This window comes from Nannospalax galili, unplaced genomic scaffold, assembly GCF_000622305.1.
Source record: "Nannospalax galili isolate Female #2095 unplaced genomic scaffold, S.galili_v1.0 scaffold646, whole genome shotgun sequence".
Taxonomy (NCBI): domain Eukaryota; kingdom Metazoa; phylum Chordata; class Mammalia; order Rodentia; family Spalacidae; genus Nannospalax; species Nannospalax galili.
Window position 1 is genome coordinate 3,601,163 of NW_008355279.1, and position 21,814 is coordinate 3,622,976.

At 37.6% G+C, this 21,814-nt stretch overlaps 1 protein-coding gene across 4 annotated transcripts in view; it reads left to right on the forward strand.

Annotated features, from left to right (window-relative positions):
* The window catches only part of Sesn1 (sestrin 1), a 120,234-nt gene that overhangs the window by 88,484 nt on the left and 9,936 nt on the right, over positions 1-21,814 (forward strand). For 2 of the 4 annotated variants that reach the window (XM_008852436.3, XM_008852438.3), the window contains 4 exons: positions 12,447-12,512; positions 13,227-13,427; positions 15,598-15,780; positions 17,858-18,100. In XM_008852436.3, coding sequence (XP_008850658.1) covers positions 12,447-12,512; positions 13,227-13,427; positions 15,598-15,780; positions 17,858-18,100 — 693 coding nt within the window. Of the gene's footprint in view, positions 1-4,136; positions 4,331-12,446; positions 12,513-13,226; positions 13,428-15,597; positions 15,781-17,857; positions 18,101-21,814 lie in introns of those variants that run through there. The other 2 variants (XM_017803012.2, XM_008852441.3) reach the window with 2 other exon arrangements.

Consider the following 21,814-nt stretch of genomic DNA (forward strand, 5'->3'; position numbering starts at 1 on the left):
TATGATTTTCTTAAACTCAAACCACATAAATCTAACAAATCCCACTCCTACTCTTAAAGAATTTCTTTGGTTTAAAGGCTGAAACCATTGTTGTGTTCACCTAACCAATTACTGAATAAAAATCTAATTCCAGTGAATAAATGAAATCAGTACTACTTTAACTGTGTTTGGTTAGAAACTTCAGGGTGTAACATGTGGTCTGTGAAAGCATGATCATGCCATTTATCCTGATAACTATTCTTTCTACTAGAATATACTTATTCCATTTTATGAATTTATTATACTTTTTAAAGACCTAATGGGTTCAGTGAAGATAGTTAGTCAAGAAAGCAGGTAATTTGAGAATTATCTCCTAACTTCAAGAATAGAGAGCAGTGAGGCGCCATTGGGTCCCTCACTGGTTGCCTTTTTGGAGACATAAGTTCCTCTCACCTCAACTTCCTTCACTCTCTTTATTCTTCAGACCACCCTCTTGGAGGTAGTATATTTTATTGCCTGCATTCACCTCCTCTAGTACTCTCTTTCATTTGGCTTCTCCTTAAAGACCACTCCTCCTTCTAGCCTCCTGTGCATGCTGGATCCTTTGGTAAGGATGCCTAATCTCCCCTCACCTTTCTTACCAAGGCCTCTCTACTAATCCTCCAAGCTTCACCTTATCTTGAACCATCATTCTTTGTAGTCTAGATTCCCCTAGTATTTCACAGTTCTAATCCAAGATCAGGTCATTTGGCATCACTCTGCTTTTGCATAGGTGTATCAGCTTGTTTAAGAAATCAAGGTTTGAGAGCATTCCTGATTAAGGACAAATGCAGAGGAAATGCGTCTTACTTTGACATAATTTATAATTCAAATGAAACCTTTTTAGAAGAAAGGAACTGTGTCAGAATTACTATTACTTCTTTGATTCAATGTCAGAATTCTTCCTAAAAGGAATAAAATAAATGAAATGTTCAAAAAGCAAACCATGCTGGGCATGGTGGCGCACGCCTTTAATCCCAGCACTCAGGAGGCAGAGGCAGGCGGATCTCTGTGAATTAGAGGCCAGCCTGATCTCCATAGTGAATCCAGGCCAGCTAGGGCTACAGGGAGACCCTGTCTCAAAAAGACCAAAAAAGAAAAAATAATAATAATAAAGCAAACTTTGTAAAACAGCTCCTGGCCTATACTGATAACCTGTGGTAAATTGGAAAGTTTAGTCCTTTCCAATCACTGTTGCATGCTCAGGACATTCATCTTTTCATCCAGTGTTTATGGCATTCCTATGTGTGTCCAATACTGGACACCTTCACTATAACATCTGGCCTACCCAAGAAATGAAATTCTTGGACAAATACAAACTTTTTATTGAATAAGAAGTGAAAAAATTCACTTGAAAGTGAAATATGAAATGTCTTACAGGGCTTATACTGAGTTCAATAATATATAACTATATTAATTCAACCGTGAACCTAGAAACTTGCACCTACTTGTGAAAGAGATGTACTGTTGCTCTGGGGTGTGTTACTGAATATGTTAAAGCTGTAGTGAAAAGCTTCTAATCAGGTAGTTATTAAAAAATTTTTAAAGTATAATGATTAAAAAAAATAATTCTTGCATAAAAATGTGCTCCTTAATAATTAGTAGATGTGAAACACATTACCATTGAAATCTACCTGATGACTTTATGTCCATGCTCAGATGCCAAGGAGCTCAGAAAGTAACCGACTGTGACTAGTAATAATCTGATATATAGAGATTAGAAACGCATGTGCAAACATTTTAATGTCAATTGCATTAAAAATGAAGTTATCTGCATGAAACTCTGTATTTTAATAATGAAATGGAGATCTTTTTTAAAGGTTAAAACCTCATTTGATTTTATGTCTTATAGGGTCTATACTGAGTACAATATTGTATAACTGTAATAATTCAACCGTAAACCTAAAAATGTACAGCCAATTTTGTAAGAGATGCAGCCTAGCTCAGAAAATTGTTTATTGAATAGGTCAATGCTAATGTAATGAAATGCTTCTTCTAAGTATGTGGTTATTAAATAATTTTTAAAAAAGTGAAATTCACATATTCTCAGGCCAGCTAATACATGTGTTAGAACTCCTGGTTACCGTAGATTTATTTAGGGGCAACTTTTTTAATATTGGAGAATAAAGTAACTAATTCATCATACTGTTGTATGCAAGAGAGCAGAGATTAGTACTCTTTGAAGTATTTAGGTCAGTCTTTATAGAGACCATAAAGGAATCTTGACATTTAATAGCTTCAAGGTTCTCAGTAAACTACTGAATTAGAATGTAAGTTGAATTTATTTTTAATATCATGTAAGGCAACTTTAAATAATTGGAACTTTCTGGAAAAAAAAAATCCTATTTGAAGTTTCCAATTCAGGATATCAGAACTGTTTCTAAAGTAAATATTTGCCAAGCTCTAAATATCAGACACTGTATGTATGCAATTTACAGTTTGAACTTGACTTTTTTTTCTCTTTTGTAATATTTTATTAATTCTTTGAGAACATCATACAATGTGTTTTTATCATGTTCCCTCTTTCCCTAACTCCTTCCAGATCCTCCCCCACCTCCTTGACCTTGAATTATTTTAAACTAGCTTAGGATCAGCAGAATGCAATGTTTTTTCATTGCCTCTCATAAAATGAAAATATTCACTATTTCGCAGTGGAGAAAAGTTTTATATCACAAGTTATACCCTACTAGATAACTAGAACTATAACTTTAAAAATAAAATCACGGTTCACCCAATTTCAGAACTGGAGTTGTCAGTTTTCATGCACTTCCCTTGTTTTTAAACTAGCTTTTCTAGCTTGCAACCCCATGTATCAAGTACATTTGTTTCCAAGTTATCCATTTACTGACAGTTTATTTGGAAGGGTAGCTACTGCTTCAGATTGAATGACTTAATGGATTTGTATTGTTTATTTATGGCTGAGTGGGTGTTTTATCATACTGCTTATTTTTGTGGCTTACTTAAGTGGAAGGTTTTTTTGTTTTGTTTTGTTTTGTTTTAAATTCCGGGTGCTTTGGCTATTTAAAAAGCAGTTTATCTGCAGGAGAAAAATTTAAAGTAACCATTTTTAACCTGTGACTTTTAAAATTTGAGTCTAAGAGCTCTAAGAGTAACTTAGTCTTCTCTGAGACATGGTAACCTCACAGGTAAGAATGAAACTTATTTTCATTTAGAGTCCTACTTCTGTGTCTGTATTTACAGATTTAAGCTCCACTTGTTTCCTTCTGTGAGAGGCTCCAGGTTTTTCTTCCTACCTTGAACCATGTAAGCTTTGAAACACAAAGGCAAGCATAGAAAGAGATCTAATTATCAGTTATTTATTTATTTTTTTATTTAAAGACGTTAGTAGACTTATGAACAGAAGGAAGTAGTATTGCCACAGCACTTAGGAGATTTGGGTTCTGGATCAAACAGTGGTTATTTATGACCCACACTTCTGTTTTCCCAAGTTCCTCATTAGATTTCAGAGAGAATTTTTTTATTTGTAACACAAGGTACTTATGAGGGAATATTAGAAATTGTAAAACATAGAATATAGTTGAAAGACAATTCAGAGGCCTGCTGCCAAGGATATTTATAGTCTCTACATAGCTTTCCAAAAATAAATGTACATTGATTATAGAGTATCGCCTCATTTCTGCGTTCTGCGACCCATTCAGCGTTGACTGGGCATTATGGAGAGGAAGGACATTTAAATCGTCAGTAAAACGTGCAGAGACCTGGGTCCCGCCCAGTGCTGACAGGGCCAGTGTGGGCGCTGGTTGCTGTTGGCCAGAGGGTAGATGGCCCGAGCCGGGGAGACCCCAGGGCCGCTGCGCCTTTGCCTGAGTGCCTGGGCGGACGGTGCATCTTCCAGAGACCGTACCCACTCACCTCCCGACCCGGGTAACCAAGTCTCCAACTGAGAATTAACTCTTCGCTGGGAGCTGGGCCTTCTAGGATGTTTTTCCGACCGGCCAGTCTGCCGCCCGCAGCCCCAGCCTCTGCGACCCGGGCACCCGGGGGCGGGACTACCCGTCCCTGCGGGCTGGCATTGGCGGATGCGCCCGCCGGGCAGTGGAGTGACGGGCGAGGGCGGGGCCTCGCGGCTTGTTTGTCAGCGCCACCCCGCCCCTGCAGTCCGCGCTGTCTGTGAAACGCTGCAGTCTGAGCCGTGGTCGGCCGCACATTGCCTGCCGCCTCGTGAGTCCTCCGCAGTCCCCGCGCCGACATGCGCCTGGCCACCGCGGCGAACGAGGCGTATGCCGCCTCGCTGGCCGTCTCGGAGGTGCTGGGCTGCAACCAGTGCGGCGGGGGCCGCGGCCGGGTTGAGGTACCTGGGCGGGCGAGGGGCCGGGCGGGGGTCGGCCAAGCTGCTTCCCAACATTCGCACCCCAACAGCATCCGAGACGCTCTGGAGGAGACGGCCGCCCTTGGCTGTGGCGACCTGGGCGTGAAGGGCCCTTGGCTGCGGCGCCTTGAGCCGAGATGCGGGGCATTAATTGGAAGTTGTCCTCCGTATAAGTCCCACAAGTCAGAAGCTCAACAAAGCTTTAGTGTGACGGCCAAACAGCCTCTGAATTTGCCCGCTGGCGTTTGATCAGAACAGACTATCCAGTCACCCTCACCCGAATAGCCTCGTAGTTAGAAGAAGAAAATACATTTGAGTGAGTTAAAAGATACTGCTCCGAACAAGCACGTCCCCCAAGCTCAGTTGCAGCGTTCGCCCTGTTTATTAAGCCATCCCTGTTGTGCCTGAATTGGCCTGCAGATCAATTTAATTGTAGTGTTTTCTATTTTTGTTTTAAGTGGTGCAAATAGGATGCTGTTTGAAGATTGCTAATATAACCTTCGCTAAAATTTGGACATTTAAAAGGATTTGCCTCTAAAGGTGATGGAGAAAGTAGAAAACTATTAAAATTTGAATTGAAATCAGAATACTGATGTTAACAGTACATGCTGCTTCTTTACAAATGACAACAACCTTTAAAAATATTTTAAAGCTTGGGGATATAACTCAGTAGTAGGGCTGCTACTTTGCATGTGAAAGGCCCTGGGTTTTATACTTAGCACCGAAAAATAAATATTAAAACATTGGTTTGGAAGCTTTACTAAAAAGAGAAAATAGTGTGAAAGTGCTGAATTAGCATTTACAGTTTCTGTTTGCAGGCCATAACAGATACTTTCTCATTCTGAATAGAAATGAGCCCCAGTAGTCATGCCTAAATAGACCTGTTATTTTTTATTGTTTGTGTGCAAAAAAAAAATCCTCATTCTAGCTCAGACCTAGAATTTCTAAATATTGCATTTAAACTAGAAGATAAAGAGATATATAGTAGCTTGTGCATTGATTATAGTGCCTGTGGGATTGTGTTTAACAAACCAGGAAGCTTTGCATAGTTTTATTTCATTTCAATACATTCAACATGTGTGAACATAAATTAGGAAGAGGTTCTTTATAGGAAAATTAGTCACTTTACAAAAGGTCCTCACACAATTCTCTCAAATAGCAAGTTTCCAAAATTCTTGTTTTTTTTTTCTTCTCCATTCTAGAAGTCTAACCCAGGATCTTGTACATCTAGGCAAATGCTCTATCATTGAGTCACATCCCCAACCCAAATATAATACTTTGAAGTTAGGAAGTTCTTATTTTTATAAAATATAGTTCATGCAAAAAAAGTTACCTGAACTTAGTGTATTTCTAAATACCATAATAGTATTAATGACAATATTAGCAGTACTTTTCTTTTTGCCATAGTTCAGTAAGTCTTAGTGTGAATAACACACTTCTGTATAACATTTCTAGATCTTTTCATTTCTATTTAAAATTTTTTAATTTTAAAAAACCAGCATTCAGCAATATAGGCAGTGATCCTTCCAGAAAAGATAGAGTGGGATTAACTTTCACTTTTTACATAACAATTAGCTTTATTTACTTTGTTGAAATACTGCTACTTTTGTAAGTTTAAAAAAAGATGATTAACATCAATGTTGTGATTATCAGTCATATACTAAAATATCTAGATTTTTTTAATGCATCAAGTGAACAAAGGAAAAAAATGATTCAAATGATTTACTTATTTTTATCTAATTTTTTCAAGTAGGTAACAGATTCTTTAATTTTGCATTTATAGCAAACCATTCATTCTTTGATTTGTGGATATTGATGTAGATCCATAAATAAGTCTTTAACAACTATGAAGCATCTGATAAGAAAAGTGCTTTCAGTACACAAGCACCATTTCATACAGTGATACAATACATTCTTTTTCTGTGACACTGTCAATGGCCACTAAGAATTTTCTTATTCTGAAAATTAATGTGTTAGTATTATATACTGTTTAGAAAGCATGTCAGAGATTGGGAGCAATACCGTGATGGTGGAGGCTGTGGTCATCTCTTTCAAAAATGGTTATTAGCATTGTTGAGGGAGGGGGACTCCGTTCTCATGTTAGCTTTTCCAGCTGTACCTTCACAGGGAATCTGTGAGGTGTATGCTGTGATTAGCATCTATATCTGCCTTTCAGTATGGCTAGAATCTGGATTGGCTAAGATTTTCTGAGGCTAATTGAGTTTTCATAGCTATTGATGGAAAAATAATTGAAGTAACCTAACTAGGAAGTTATAAAATGCATTCAGTTTGATTTATGGTTACCTCATTGAGCACCTGCAGTGTCTTTTTTGATCAACACCTGCTAGATAGTAGTCATAATTTGTTATAGGACAGATGTTTCAAAGTGAGTTTTCCAGAAAATTGAACCTTTTAAGCTTTTAGAAACCAATAATATACACAATAACAGTGGCATATAAATGAATCTTCAGTATAGCAAGAACTGTGAAGTGATTCAAAAAGGAGATAATTATAAGATATCAGCTCTAGACCCAGGCTTCCTGGATTCAGTCTCTGTCACTCACTAGAACTGACTGAGCTCAATCACTCTGGCTCAAGTTCAGTGCTTCCTTGGGTAGCTATGTGAAAGAGAGGTTAAGAGTACTACCAGCCTCTTACACTGATAATCAAAGACATTGACTTCTTTTTCATGAAAATTGTAGAAGGCTAAAATACCTTTTCTAGATTTCAATATAATAAATTATATGCTCCCTCTTTGCAGATAATAGTACTTAAAACAGTGCTTGGCTCATAGTATTTTGTGCTGGCTGATGCTATTACGTTTATCATCATCATCATCATCATCATCATCATCATCATCATTACCCCTACATTGGTTTTTTTTTTTTTTTTTGTGTGTGTGTGTGTGTGAGAGAGAGAGAGAGAGAGAGAGAGAGAGAGAGTAGTCTTATATAAGGTGAAGTAGTTTGGATGAATGGTACTATTGTTTTATCCTCCTCCTCATCATCCCTATTTTACAAATTATACCTTCCAATTTAGTTTAAATGCTTTCATGGAAATGTTTCACATGAACTTATTAAACACTGGCATGATTTTGGCCCAATCTTTCTAACTGCTCAGTATTTTTTTCTCAGGAGATTATGCACCTTGCACATGCTAAGCAAGCACTCTGCTACTGAACTATTCATACATTCCTAGCCAGAGTAGTTGTTTTAACACTAGTCCATATTTGTGCTCTACTTTGATGATTTTCTAAGATGAGAAGTCTTTATAATAGTCCCAGTAAGAACAGGTTCTGTAGGACTGTCTAAGGGGATTGTCGCCTGTTTACTTTTCTTAGAAGTTAAGTTTCTGTGCACTGAGAGGCTGGATGGAGCCACCCTCCTTCCTGTCAGTACCTGAACTAGAATAAATTGGGATACAATCTCCAGAGCTTGTCAGGAATGCCCCTTTTGTTTTCTGTTGGGCATAATACTAAGTAGAAAAGTCATGTCATGTCCTTGTATAGCTAAGAAAAAGGGACCATCTTTTAAGCCTAGCCTCCAAATATAGAGTAAATTTGATTCTAGAATAGAAGTAACTATTCTTCTCATGTCAGTCTTTTTTTGGGGGGGAGGGGAGTGTCAGGGTATCCCTGTAGCCCCAGCCTGCCTGGAACACACTATGTAGAACAGACTAGCCTCCATCTCTCAAGAGATCCACCTGCCTCTGCCTCCCAAATGCTAGGATTAAAGGCATTCACCACCACACACAGTGTTCATTATGTTAGTCTTGATCAATCTCTTCTTTCAGGAAAGAATTTATTTTTAAAAGACTATTTACTGGGGGCTGGAGAGATAGCTCAGAGGTTAAGAACACTGACTGTTCTTGCAGAAGACCCAGGTTCGAATCCCAGCACCCACATGGCAGCTAACAGCTGTCTGTAACTCCAGTTCCAGGGGATCCAACAGCCTCTTCTGTCTTCCATGGGCATTGCATGACACTGGTGCACTTACATGCATACACATAAAATAAAAATAATAAATAAAATGGTTTTTTTTTTTTAAAGACTATTCAAAGCCTAAGCCCTATATGGCCTGGAGAAATAAAGGCCTCTACAGAAAAACAAAATTAAATTTTATAAAAAGACTATTTACCTTTCTTCCTACTCTGTCTCACCCTTGCCTCCCCCCTTCTCTCTTTACCATTTCTCTTTTTGCTTTTATGGGATGGAACAAGCATGTCACAATCTCAGTTTAGTTGGAAATTGCCTGGTAATCCAAGTATGAGCTAAGTAAAATTTTATTTCACCTAGAAATAGACATAGATAAAATAATGAAATGAAAAGTCTTGAATGTCAGAGACTCCTTTACAGTTCTGTCTTAAGTTTTCTTATTCTTCTGTCTCAGCACACTTGTCAAATCTTCATTAAATAATATAATCCTAACAGTGTTGCACAGCGTGTATTCAGTCCATTCCAGGGAGTGCTTCTCTCCCCACTCACCCTTTGAGTGGTTATTTCCTTTTTGTCTTGTTTTTTCTTAACATTATATTTTAATGTTCAGACAGCACCTCTGAGACATTGGCCGTCTCGGAGACAATGTGGCCAATAAATGTAGCTAAAGAATGAACTAGTTTTTATAGACTGAGAATTACATAGGACTATTGGGAAAGACTCTTGCTATACCCAAAAGAAAAACTTCTTGCCAGGTGTGTGTACGCTTTAATCCCAGCACTTGGGAGGCAGAGGCAGGCAGATCTCTGTAAATTCGAGGCCAGCCTGGTCTATATAGCAAGTTCAGGCCAGCTGGGGTTACAAGGAGACCCTGTCTCAATAAGACAAAAAATTTTTTTTTCTTTCCTTTTTTTTTTGAGGCAAACTGACTTGGAACTCACTGTGTTGGCCTCTTGAGTGCTGGATTAAAGGCGTGTACCACCACATCCAGGAAATTCCATTTCTGAAGCATTATGGACATCTTCTAGGACTTGTAAAATATTTTATAATAATTTGGTATATAACATATGTATTTAGTATAGAAACAAGACCAGAATAATATAATTCAGCTGGTTTGTTTTAAAACCTAGGTATCAATTTGGTCTCATTAAAAAAAAAAAAAAAAAAAAAAAAAAACACATGTTGTAAGTAGTAACATTTTATACACACACATTATGACTGTTATTTTGTTACTTCCTCTTCCCTACCACCCTTTCCCCTAGCATATTTTAGAGATCTTTTCAAGTCAACTCAAGAACTGCTTTACTCTTTGAAAGGAGTGCTTGCAGCTCTAGCTCTGTTGGCCATGCTGAACTTTTGAAATAGTGCCACCCTCTATTGATGAGGTTACTGTCAAGTCCTTTTTGTTTGTTTGTTTTTGTTTTTTGTTTTTTGTTGTTTTTTTTTTTTTTGAGACAGGGTCTCCCTGTAGCCCCAGCTTTCCTGGAACTCACTAGGTAGACCAGGCTGGCCTTGAACTCAGAGATCCATCTGCCTCTGCCTCCCAAGTGCTGGGATTAAAGGTGTGTGCCACCACACCTGGCAAATTTATCAATCTTTAACTTTTACTTCTGGGTTTTATAGCATTCTTAGGTCTGTTCCATTCTATGAGTGTTTCCTTGTACTGTTTTTGATTTTGTTTTGTTTTTCCCTGTTTAACTCTTAGTTATTGCAGAATAAAGTATAATTTAGAACTCCAACTTTACTTTTTCTTCTGAGTGACTACCAGTTGTCCCAAGATCATTTATCAAACAATTCATTTTGAAATCAGTTTGCTATAATGAAATCCTAAGTGTCCCTTAGTTATAAAATGAGTAATAAACTCTTGAAACACTGAAATACATGTTGTTCAGATAATTTCCAAGATTAAGGAAAGGAGAAGAGATAAACATTGGCTTTAGATCTGCACTTTTTTCAAGTGAGTTTCGCTTAAAATATATGTAGTTGGATCAAAGTTAGCAGTTAGGCTAATAAGAGCATCATTTTATATAAGTAGCTGAATTTGTGCCAGGAGGATGGATTGAATAATTGGAGCATGTTTTCTTCTGAAATTCATTATACAGTATTAAAATCGAGACATATTCTTGGCCAGACTAATGAATTAAGTTTCTTTTCTAGTGAAGAGTATAATTTTATAGATTATCTTTGGTATAAATGTGGAATAACAACATTCATAAGAAGCCACTGGAATCCAGTAGATTTGACTTAATGTATACAATAAAACATATACTTAATATGCACTAAAATGCATATATTATGATTTCATTTGGCAAATACAACCTACTTTGAATTTGAATTTGAATCTTGATTTCTTTTAATAAAAATTCTCTTAAATTTTATCATCCTTTTTTTTAGCCACAAGATTTCTTGTAGCCCAGGATGGCCTGGAACTTGCTATGAAGCCAAGGATGACTTTGAGTTTCTGAGCCTCCTACCTCCACCTCCCAGCTGAGATTACAGATGTATGCTAGGCAAGCGCTCTACCAAATGAACTATTGCTGAATTAATTTTTAAATCCATTATATTCAAAAGGTTTTCATTAGCTTGAACTAAATTTCTCAGATTCTCTCTTCCCCGTCCCAGTTTTCCTTAAAAAGGAGAGCATATGGGCTGGAGAGATGGCTCAGTGGGTAAAAAGCATTGCCTCACAAGTGTGAGGGCCTGAGTTCAAATCCCAAGAATCCACATAAAAGCCAGATACATAATTGAAGCATCTATAATGCCAGTGCTCCCAATGGGCCAGCTAGCCTGGTATGCACACAGAGCAGCAAATAACAGACCCTGCCTCAAACAAGATGGAAGATGAGAGTCAATACCCAAGGTATTGACTCTGACCTCCACATGTGCTCTGTGATACAGGTGCACCCATGTTCACATGCAGATGTGCATATATACATTGTATACACACACACACACGAAAGCATCTGATTTATACATTGGAGAAGAACCTGCAGAGGCAGTAGAAAGAGTAGAGAGATTTGGTTTTTGTTGTGTTTTTTTTGTTTTGTTTTGTTTTTTTTTTTACCTTTTTTATTTATTGTGTGTTGGTGGTGGTACACACATGCCATGTTGAGCCTGTGGAGGTCAGAGGACAGCTTGTAGGAGTCAGTCTCTCCATCCACCATGTGGGTTCTGGGGATGGAACTCAGATCTTCATGCAATAGGCACCTTTACCTACTGAGCCATCTCACCAGTCCTGTTTTGTTTTGTTTTTTAAACAGGAAATAATATTTGTAATGTAATTTTGTTAGTAAGGGCTAATCTTCAGTTGTATTCACTCTAACATTTTATGAAACTAGATTGAGCCCCCTTAAAATTTTTATTATTATGGTTATTTTATCATTTTATATAAGTGCACTGTATTGGGGAAGGAAGTCTTAACAATAGGTTGTCAGTTCTTGTTAACCATGCTTCTCTGTCAGTATAAGAGACAGAATTCCAGATTGTGTCAAAAGGCAGAAAGCAATTTATTTCTGAATCTCTTGAGCTCTAAAACAGAATATACACAAGATTCATAACACCCTATGAATTAACAAGATAAAGCAAACTTCAAATCAGCGTTTGTTTTTCTATAATTGTTTTAACCACAAAGAAAGCATTCCCTGCTGTAGTTCTTTATCTTTTGTAAATTTAGCTATTTTATTTTTCAAAACTTTTCTCTGCTTGCTTTGAGGTGTTATTGAGGTAATAATGATTGCTTTTCTTTCTGTTTAAGACATCTGTGAGGGGTATTTTTTATTTTCCAACAAGATGCACAGGGATTGATGCTTTAGTTGAGTTTGGGATGTACAAACATATTGGTCTTATTTTGTATCGCTGACAGCCCACAAGATTGGCTTCTATGTGCTGAACTTTCTGTTCTAGACTTTCTGCCAAGTACTTTATGCAAAACTCTGGTTTGGGTGAAACAGGTTTTATTGTTTTTAGACAGTCATATTAGAAGCTGCTGTTATGTGATGTAAATAGAAGAGTTGGTATGTGTGTATAGCCATGAAAACAAATTACTACAACAAGCCTGTCTCTGTTCAGCTGGGGGGTTTTTTTCCCCTCCCATTCCTGTAGCCTCAGCTCCAGTTCATGTTGTTTACTGCTGGAAGCCTGAGATGCTGTAACTTTCTTTTCTAGGAACTTGGAATCAGAGTTCCTCGGCCACTAGGACACGGACCAAGCAGATTCATCCCAGAGAAGGAGGTATGTTGATTTTGAAAATACACAGCAAGCTGCATTCTTTTAAGGAAAAGTTTTCACGACCTGCATCTTGGCATCTGAGTGACTGTTGGTCAGCAACATGTTTTACACGGTTAATCATGCTTTGGCAGTGAGTTTATGGGATTAGAAAGCTGTTGTGGTCATATTGATTTCTAGTATTTCATGATGCATTTTAAACACCCATATTTAATCAAGTAAAACCAAGACTTGTTTTTTAACAACTCCTACTACTTCTATTTAGATCTTGCTTTGGTGTGCTTGTAAACAGAGTTACTTTGTCCTGTCTATCTCCACAAGTTGATAAAAACACTAGATTGGATCTTTAATTCTATACATGTAAAAGCATCTATGTTTTATTGTCATAAAGATTGTTTGTATGAGAATAATATAAGGAATGGCTTTAGTGTTTGCTTATAAGCTCTGGGAGTTTGGTAATCTAAATCTGCTTCTTTGTCTGGATTCTGGCCAAGTCTGCAAGCAGCCTGTCTAGATGGCCTTAAATATTTAGTTCAATCTTTGTTGTTTATCTCCCACCATATAATGTGACTATTCTTCTGTTTTACTACAAGTTTAAATTCATAATCCTTCTCTTAAATAAAATGTAATCTGCTTCCCAATGGAACGGTGCAGCCCGTGCATATTTTCTCTAACACCAGTTTATAATTTATGTGACTAGTTTTCTTCTCATTCATACAGATTCTCCAAGTGGGGAGTGAAGACGCACAGATGCATACTTTATTCGCAGATTCTTTTGCTGCTTTGGGTCGTTTGGATAACATTACATTAGTGATGGTTTTCCATCCACAGTATTTAGAAAGTTTCTTAAAAACTCAACACTATCTACTACAAATGGATGGGCCATTACCCCTCCATTATCGGCACTACATTGGAATAATGGTTTGTAAATATTCAATGAAAAATTATTTCTGTTTGTTTTTATTAATCTCTCCAAGAGATAGTTAATGCTTTTTAAACAAGGATACTTATATTCTGACTTATAATCATATTCCTATAGGTAGTTTAGATAGTCTCTATTTTTCCTGTTTTGAAATAAGTATAATTTCAAGTATAATAAAAAAATACTACATATATTTCTTTATTTTTATTTCTTGTTTGTTTGTTTTTTGTCTTTTTGAGACAGGGTCTCTCTGTAGCTCCAGTTAACCTGAACTCTATGTAGACCAGGCTGACCTCAAACTCACAGAGCTCCACCTGCCTTTGCCTCCCAAGTGCTGGAATTAAAGGTATGTGCCACCATGCCCAGCTATTTTTATTTTTATTTCTTTATTTTTTAATTTTAATTTTTTAACTTTTTATTTTACTTATTTCATTTATTTATTTTTGAGACAGACAAGGTCTTACTGTGTAGCCCTGGCTGGCCTGGAACTTGCAATGTGGATTAGGCTGGCTTCCAACTCAGAGATCCACCTGCCTCTACTTTCCAAGTGCTGGGATTAAAGGCCTGTGCCTTGACACCCAGCTGACTACATATATTTTTATATAGTGCTGAGAACTATTCTTTGCTTCTAAATTTTATTACATTTAGTGTGTATGTATCAGTACAGGCTTGAACATGTATATGTCTCATGGCATGTGTGTGGAGATCAGAGGACAACTTGCAGGAATTGGCATCCCTCCCTCCCTCTCTTCCTTCTTTCCTTCTTAAATATTTTTATTCTTTGAGACTTTCATACAATGTATTTTGTATGAAATACAAATATTTCATTCCCCTCCTTCACTAACTCATCCCCTCCTTCACTAACTCCAAAATCCACCCCACTTCTCTACCCACCCAACTTTGTGTTTGTTTGTTTGTTTTAATTTAAAAACTCATTGAGCTGGGTGTGGTGGTGCATGCCTTTAATCCCAGCACTTGGGAGGCAGAGGCAGTCAGATCTTTGTGAGTTCAAGGCCAGCAAGTTCCAGGACAGCTGTCTCAAAAAGGCAAAAAACAAAAACTCATTGAGTCCAATTTGTGTTGCCCAGATACTTTTTTTTTAAATGTGTATGAATGTAATACCTGCAGGTAGGTAGATGCATCTCTGTTGTGCAGTACATTCAGGGATCAGAAGAGGGTACTGGATCCCCAGGAACTGGAGTTATAGACGGTTGTTAGCCGCCATGTGGATGCTGGGAATTGAACCCAGGTCTTCTGCAAGAGCAACCAGTGCCTTAACCGCTCAGCCATCTCTCCAGACCCCTTATACGCTTGAATATGAACCATGTGCCATCCACTGGAGCATGGTTAGCCTTCCAGGGGCCACATACAGAACCATTCTACCATTCTTTCTTAGAGAATAAAGTAGAATATAAGATGTGCTTTCTTCCTCACCCCCCCATCCTCTTCTTTTGAGACAAAAGTCTCAGGTAGCCTATACTTGGTCTCCTCCTCTTCTTCCTCCTCTTCATCCCCCCCTCCTCTTTTGAGACAAAAGGCTCATATAGCCTAGCTTGTCTCAGACTTGCTATATATCCAAGGATGACCTTGAATTCCTAGTCCTTCCTCCTGCCTCCACCTCCTAAGTGCTAGGATTAGTTCATACTGACATACTTGGTGCTAATCCTGTTCAATTTGTATATAACATATCACTTTTTTGTTGGCAATCTACTTTGAAGTTTCTTAACCTGAGGGTCTAAAAGTTGGTAAATCGGCAAAATTTCGAAAGTACAGATTTTTTTTTTAGCAATAGTTTGTTCTTGAAATATTTCTGAGATGTCTTCTGTGGTATATTTGAATTTTTTTAATTCCTAAAAACTGCATTTCTGAGCCGGGTGTGATGGCAAATGCCTTTAGTCCCAGCACTTGGGAGGCAGAGGCAGGTGGATCTCTGTGAGTTCAAGGCCAGCCTGGTCTACATAGTGAGTTCCAGGACAGCTGGGGCTACAGGAAGACGCTGTCTCAAAGAAAACAAAACAAAACAAAAAAAAACCCTGCATTTCTGAAGTGCATGGAAAACTTTTAACAGACTAATAAAATACCTAAGTATTTTGTATGTTGTAAAGAAAATTTATTATAGTTAAAAACTTTAATATGTATAATTACAGTGTCTTTTTATTTTCTCTTAAGGCTGCAGCAAGACATCGGTGTTCCTATTTAGTGAACCTACATGTAAATGATTTTCTTCATGTTGGTGGGGACCCCAAGTGGCTCAATGGCTTAGAGAATGCTCCTCAAAAACTACAAAATTTAGGAGAACTCAACAAAGTATTAGCCCATAGACCTTGGCTTATTACCAAAGAACACATCGAGGTATGTAATGAGATAATACATCTTTGGTATCACTTTTTTTTTTTTTAATGATTTTACTTTTTAGAACAGTTTTGGGTTTATAGAAAAATTGGATAAAAGGTTAGGGATAAAGCTCGGTTGGTACAGTGCTTACCTAGCATGCACAAAGCCCTGGGTTCAAGCCCTGGTACTGCATAAACTTAATGTGGTGGTATAAGCAATCCCAGCACTGCGGAAGTAGAGGCAGAAGAACCAGAAGTTCAAAGCCATCCTTAGCTGCAGAATGAATTTGAGGCCAACGTGGGAATCAAAAGACCTGGTCTCTTTAAAAGAAAGGGAAAAGAGAAGGGGAAAACCAAAAGAAAGAAAAGGAAAAATATATATATATTGGATAGGAAATCTATGGACACACATTTTTCTCTTATTAGCATCTGAAATTTGTGTGGTACATTCAGTTGTAAATGATGAGCCAGTATTGCTATGTTTGCTATTAATTTATTAACTAAAGTCTATAATTCTCATGGGGTTTGTTCTTTATAGTTCCATGGTTTTGACAAATGCATATTATGTACTATTGCTGTACAGTACAAAATAGTAAGTAGCCACTGCCCTGTACTTCCTCCTGAGCCCCTATAACTATGGACAATTTATATACAGCTTTGCCATTTGTGATATAATTGGAAGCACAGAGTACATAGCCTTTTCAAACTGACTTTGATTTAGCAATATGCACATGAAGTCCTCTCTTGTTTGTTTTCAAAGAGGCTCTTGCTATATAGTCTAGGCTTGCCTTACAAGAAACTTAACTGTATCCCAAGCTGGCCTTGAACTCTTGATTCTCCTGTCTCACCCTTCAAAGTTGCTAGGATTACAGATGAAAACCACTTCACTTTCTTTTATTTATGACTTGATAGATAGCCCATTTATTTTTATTGCTGAATGATACTCCATATATTCACACTACAGTTTATCTATTCATCTACTTAAAAGGGTATCCTGATTACTATTAATTTTGGCCAATTATGAATAAAATTGTTACAGACATTCATATGGAGAAGTTTGGGTAGGCAAAAGTTCTTAGCTTATTTGGATGAATAACTAGCTGTGTTACTACTATATAAGCCAGTATTTAGCTTTGTAAGAAACTGAACTATTGGAGCCGGGCGTGGTGGCACACGTCTTTAATCCCAGCACTCCAGAGGCAGAGGCAGGTGGATCTCTGTGAGTTTGAGGCCAGCCTGGTCTCCAGAGCGAATCTGGGCCAGCTGGGGCTACAGGGAGACCCTGTCTCAAAAAGTCAAAAAGACCAAAAAAGAAAAGAAAGAAAAGAAACTGAACTATCTTCCAAAGCACAGTACTAGTTTCATTCCCACCGGCAATGGAGATGCATTCCTGCTGTTCCATATCTTTGCCAGTGTTGGTGTCAATGTGTTAGATTTTAGCTGTTCTGATAAGTGTGGAGTGTCATCTTGTTCATCTTTATTTGTAAATTCCATCTTACAACTAGCTCCTTCTGATTTTAGAGCAAAAATCTCAACTAACTTCCTTTAAAATGATACTACACAGTAGAAACTCCTAAAAACATGTCTGTGTATGACTTGTTTTGCTTGCAAGTATATAAGTACACCATGTGTGTCTAATGCCCGTGGAGGCCAAAAGAGAGCGTCAGATTCCCTGGAGTTGTTAGCTGTTATGTAGTTGTTGGGAACTGAACTGGGTTCCTCTGGAAGAGCAGCCAACCAATTCTCTTTACCACTGAGCCATCTCTTCAGCAACCATGCATAACTTTTTAACATAATTATAATTTGGGGACTTAAGAATCTTCAGAATAAAATTGCTCAAGCCACTGTCTTAAAAAGTTTAAGTTATTTCAGAAATTCAGAGTGATAATATGTCATTAACAGATATTGACCTCTTATTTCTAGATACATTTTAATAAAATTTACCAAATTATAGGTTTTATGTGTTTCAAATTACAATCCTAACCAGGCTTTTTATGGTAACCAATTCTATTTTCACTAAATTTTCAAATACTAAAATAAACTGTATAAACTTTTGCCAACACATCCTAGCTTCAAACTGTGTTCTTATCCCACAGGGACTTTTGAAGGCTGAAGAGCACAGCTGGTCTCTTGCAGAGTTGGTGCATGCTGTAGTTCTACTCACACACTATCATTCTCTGGCCTCATTCACATTTGGCTGTGGAATTAGTCCAGAAATTCACTGTGATGGTGGCCACACTTTCAGACCTCCTTCTGTTAGTAACTACTGCATCTGTGACATTACAAATGGCAATCATGGTGTGGATGAGATGCAGGTCAACTCCGCAGGAAACATTTCAGTAAGTGTCTATTGTTTGTTATGAGGTTGTAATGAGACTAGTCACAAAAATTATTGTTACATTATGTTTTCATTTGGCTTCTTAGAAATGTACCCTGTTGAATCTATAGAGATGTCAGGCTCCTGCATCTGTTCATTAAGGATGAATTTATTTACTACCTCCAAATGCCCATCACTAGTCTAGGTCCTAAGGAATATACAAAATTATGATCCCCCTCTAGGAAGTTACATTCCCATAGCATATATTCAGATTATCAGGGTCAGCTAACGCTGAATGTGACAACTGTGAGATAAGGGGAGGCTGAAAGTAATGTGACCTGGTGGAGATTTCCTGGTGCCGGTACATTCTTTTCTTCCTTTTTCTGCAGTAACAAACAGGCTGTCTTCTTAATTATTCACTTCTTAGAAGATTTAGCTTCAATATAGAAATTTCCCCTTTAAAATTTTTTTATATTTAATTTTTCACAAATATAGAATCTAGTGATATCAGGTGAGTGTAAATTTGTTAAAATGCTTTTGCTTCTGTGTTCTCATTTTGTTTTGTTATTCCTTTAAAAAAGACCAAGTTGAATTTTTCTTTTAAGAAAAATTGTGTGTGTGTGTGTGTTCACTTTGCACACATGTAAAGGTCAAAGGACAACTTCATGGAGTTGGTATTCTCCTTCCACCTTTACGTGGGTTATGGGGGGTCAAACTCAGGTCGCCAGACTTTCAATACAAGCACCTTTACCCACTGGACCATCTCTCTGGCCCACAAGCTGAACTTTTCTATGAGTAAACTTTAATTTTTAAAAAAAATTTATTATTTTTATTTTATGTACATGAGTATTTTGCCTGTATGTATGTAAGTGCACCCGTGTTGTGCAATGCCTGAGGAGCTCAAAAGAGCTCCCTGGAATTCCCTGGAACTGAAGTTATAGATGGTTGTTAGCCACCATGTGGGTGCTGGGAATTGAACCCAGATCCTCTGCAAGAGCAGTCAGTGCTCTTAACAACAGAGCCATCTCTCCAGCCCCAAACTTTAGTTGGTTTATACCATCGGTAAAAATTCCCTCACATTCTTTATTGTAATGAAAAAACAGGTTTATTTTGTGCTTCAAAAGAGAAATCACAGAAATAATAGCATAATCATTTGAACATACTTTGCACACATTTTTAATTGCCTTTAATTTACATATTTCACTTTGGGCAAGTTATCAAACTTCCCTGAGTCTCACTCAGTTCATTCATGTTTCATGTAAAACGTAAAGTTATTGTGGAACTTAAAGGTCTCTAAAGAATTAAAATGCCTGCTACAGTGTTTGGCATTTGTCAGGTATGAAATAGGAGTTGGCATTTAAATATACTGAAGCTAACGTAGGAAGTAATCACTTTTCCTGAACTGAGGACAGCATTGTTCTGACAAGTCCCAGGACTATACATACAGTAGACTTGCATGTGGCCACTGATTACCAAAGCTTGGAAGTTATGAGTGTATCTGAGAGATTATACATCAGTTACTAAGATACGGAGAGTTGGATTCTTATCTTTCTCTAGTCTTAGTACGAGGCTAATATAAAACTGATTAATTATTTTATGTGTATGCTTTGCTTGCATGTATGTGTGTATGTGTACCATGTGCATGCCTAGTGCCCACAGAGGGCAGAAGAGGGTGTTGGGATCCCTGGAACTGGAGTTATAGATAGTTGTGAGCTGCTGTGTGGGTGCTGGGAACCAAACCATTTGCAAGAGAAGCCAATGTTCTTAACTGCTGAGCTATCTCTCCAGCCCCTCTAGTTATCAAGAGATAACAGATAAATGTTTAAAAAAAAGTGTTGGGGGGGTCATTTTTCTAATATGTTAGCTCCCTAGTCCTTGATTTTAATTTGAATCCTTTTAAAGGCTAGTTAGTTCACACTGCTGGCACCTGACAATGAGCTGATATAGCCTCTTCAGATATATATCATATATGACTCAGCTTTTCAGACTGGAATTGTTTTAAAAAGCAAATAAAAATGAATTTCCATATATAGTATTAACATTTTAATATTGAAATGAAATGCCATCAGGCATGGTAGTGCATACCTATAATACCAGCACTTGACACTAAGACAGGAAGATTGAAAATTTGAGATAGCCAGTGCTGCATAGTGAGTTCAAGACCAGCTTTAGCTAAATAATGAGACTCTCATTAATCATCATCATCTTTAATTTTTCCTAGCCCATCACAACTTTAGCAAATTAGTTAAATAGCAACAGAAACATACTTTGTTTTTCCTTTCCCTCTTATTTTAGTATAGCTTATCAAGAATTATCTTTCTGGGGCTAGAGAGATGGCTCAGCGGTTAAGAGCACTGTTTGCTTCTGCAGAGGATCCAGGAATCTGACATCCTCCTATGACCTCCACAGGCACTGTATTACACAGGTGCACTTACCACATACATGCAAGCAATACACTCGTACACATAAAATAAAATAAAATAAAATAAAATAAAATAACTACTTAGTAAGTTCAAGCCCTGCCTGGGAAATGTAAATTTCTTTAAAAAGTATTATCTTTCCTGGGGCTGGAGAGATAGCTCAGCAGTTAAGAGCACTGACTGCTCTTGCAGAGGACCTGGGTTCGATTCCCAGCACCCACGTGACGGCTATGAACCGTCCTTAACTCCAGTTCCAGGGGATCCAGTGCCCTCTTCTGACCTCTGCAGCATTGCACAACATGGGTGAACTCACATACATGCAGGCAATACACTCATACACATAAATTTTTTTAAAAAACTTAAAAAAAAAGAATTATCTTTCCTAAGAATACTTAAATTTTGGTTACTTTATCTTAGAGAATTAGTGAACAAAATAGGTAAGCTAATACAGTGAAGAATAGTGTGAGCCAGGCATGATGGTGCACACCTGTAATCCTAGCACTGGCGGGGGAGGGGTGTAGAGGCAGGAGGATCAAGTAGTAGGTATTAGAGAGAGGTCTTGAATGTGTGTAGATTTTAACCTGGTCTTTTGGCATGTTGTTTTTGTTTGGCTACTGGCCGTATCTTGAGTGACTGGAAAGTATGTGTCAGAAGAATCTTCAGTTTCATCATAGAAACACTTCCCATCATAATCACTAGAGAGTGAGCTTAGTGTAGGATATTTGTATAACTGCATATGACATAAAAATAGAGTACAAGTAATACAATTTTCTCTTAATATAGAATTGTCTTGACAGTCATTGTGCAACAAATATTTTTTGAATGTATGCTATATTCCAGTAAATTAAACAGATCCTTCACCTTTCAAATGTTTATTCTCGGGGAGGTAGACTCTTATCGGTATTCTGTCAATACTACAAGTTTGTGCTGGTGATCAAAGGAAAGAGTGCTGCGTAGGAATAATTGTAGATGGGAGTAAGGAAGTACAATGGTTAGAAGCATGTAAGCTGACACTTGAAGGATCAATAAGTGGAAATCAGGAAAAGGTGAAAGACTGGCAGTCTTACCACATTCATAGGGTTAGAGATGTAGCTCAGTTGGTAAAGTCCTTGCCTAGCATGTACTAAATGCATGCATATAATTCCACCACTCAGAAGGTGCAGGCAGGAGGTCAGAAGTTCAAAGTCATCCTCAGCTTCACTACTTAATTAGTTGGAGACCAGCCTGGGCTACATGAGACATTATCTCAAAACAAACAGAATGTTCTTGGCAAAAGAAATTAATTTATAAAGGGGAAAACATTAATTTTGTATCTG